Source organism: Rhea americana, unplaced genomic scaffold (assembly GCF_003343005.1).
Source record: "Rhea americana isolate MKP2758 unplaced genomic scaffold, rheAme1 scaffold_446, whole genome shotgun sequence".
NCBI lineage: Eukaryota > Metazoa > Chordata > Aves > Rheiformes > Rheidae > Rhea > Rhea americana.
The window spans coordinates 303,682-304,655 of NW_028186586.1; the positions used below are offsets into that span (position 1 = coordinate 303,682).

At 74.4% G+C, this 974-nt stretch overlaps 1 protein-coding gene across 1 annotated transcript; it reads left to right on the top strand.

Annotated features, from left to right (window-relative positions):
- Positions 1-3: 3 nt before the first annotated feature.
- On the top strand, positions 4-968 carry LOC146589599 (complement factor D-like; the record flags this gene model as incomplete). Its single annotated transcript, XM_085315991.1, has 3 exons — positions 4-168; positions 389-646; positions 774-968. Coding segments are annotated over 3 exons (597 nt in total), but the record flags the coding sequence as incomplete, so codon positions are not given.
- Positions 969-974: the final 6 nt, after the last annotated feature.

Here is a 974-nt window from a genome sequence, read left to right on the forward strand (position 1 = left end):
CCACGCCGCCGCCTCTCTCGCAGGGACGGCAAAGTCTTCCAGGTGCTGCTGGGAGCCCACTCGCTCACGGCGCCGGAGCCCCACAAGCGGCTGTACCGCGTGCGCGCCCAGATCCCCCACCCCGGCAGCAACACCCACAACAACAGGGACGACCTCCTCCTGCTCCAGGTGGGCTCCGGGCTGCCGGCGCCCCGGCCCGGCGCCCCCCGCTCTGCGCCGCGCCCCCCCGGCACCCTGCCGGTTTGCACAGCTCTGGGAAACGTGCCGGGGGGGGGGGGGAGCAAAGCCTTGAGCACAGACAAGCCCGGGGCAATCCCGGTGCCAGGGCCGGGCGCCGGCCCCTTCCCGGCATGCCGGTGACCCTGCTCCCCGTTTACTTCCCGAGCAGCTGGAGGAGAAAGCGGAGCTGAACGCGCACGTGCAGGTGCTGCGGTTCCAGCGGGAGGACCGGGACGTGCCGGCCGAGACGGTGTGCGAGGTGGCCGGCTGGGGCACCGTGAGCCACAGCGGGCGCCGGCCGGACAAGCTGCACCAGGTGGAGCGGCCGGTGATCAGCCGCGAYGCCTGCAACCACCGCACCCGCCACGACCACACCATCACCGAGAACATGATGTGCACCGACTCCCGCAAGAAGGACACCTGCAAGGTACCGGCGCCCGGCACGGCCCCGGCTCCCGCGGGGAGGGAGGGCGCAGGAGGGGGCTGCGGCCCCGGGAGCCGCGGCTGCGCCGGGAGAAGGGAGCGGGCTGAGCCGGCTGCCCTCGCTCCCGCAGGGAGACTCCGGCGGCCCCCTGGTCTGCAACGGGGTGGCCGAGGCGGTGGTCACGGCCGGCTCCCGCGTCTGCGGCAACTACAAGAAGCCCGGCATCTACACCCGCATCGCCCCGTACGCCGCCTGGATCGACGGCGTCATGGCCTCGGTGTCCGGGGAGGGAGCGGCGCGCTGAGCCCCGGCCCCGGCCCCGCAGCGCCGC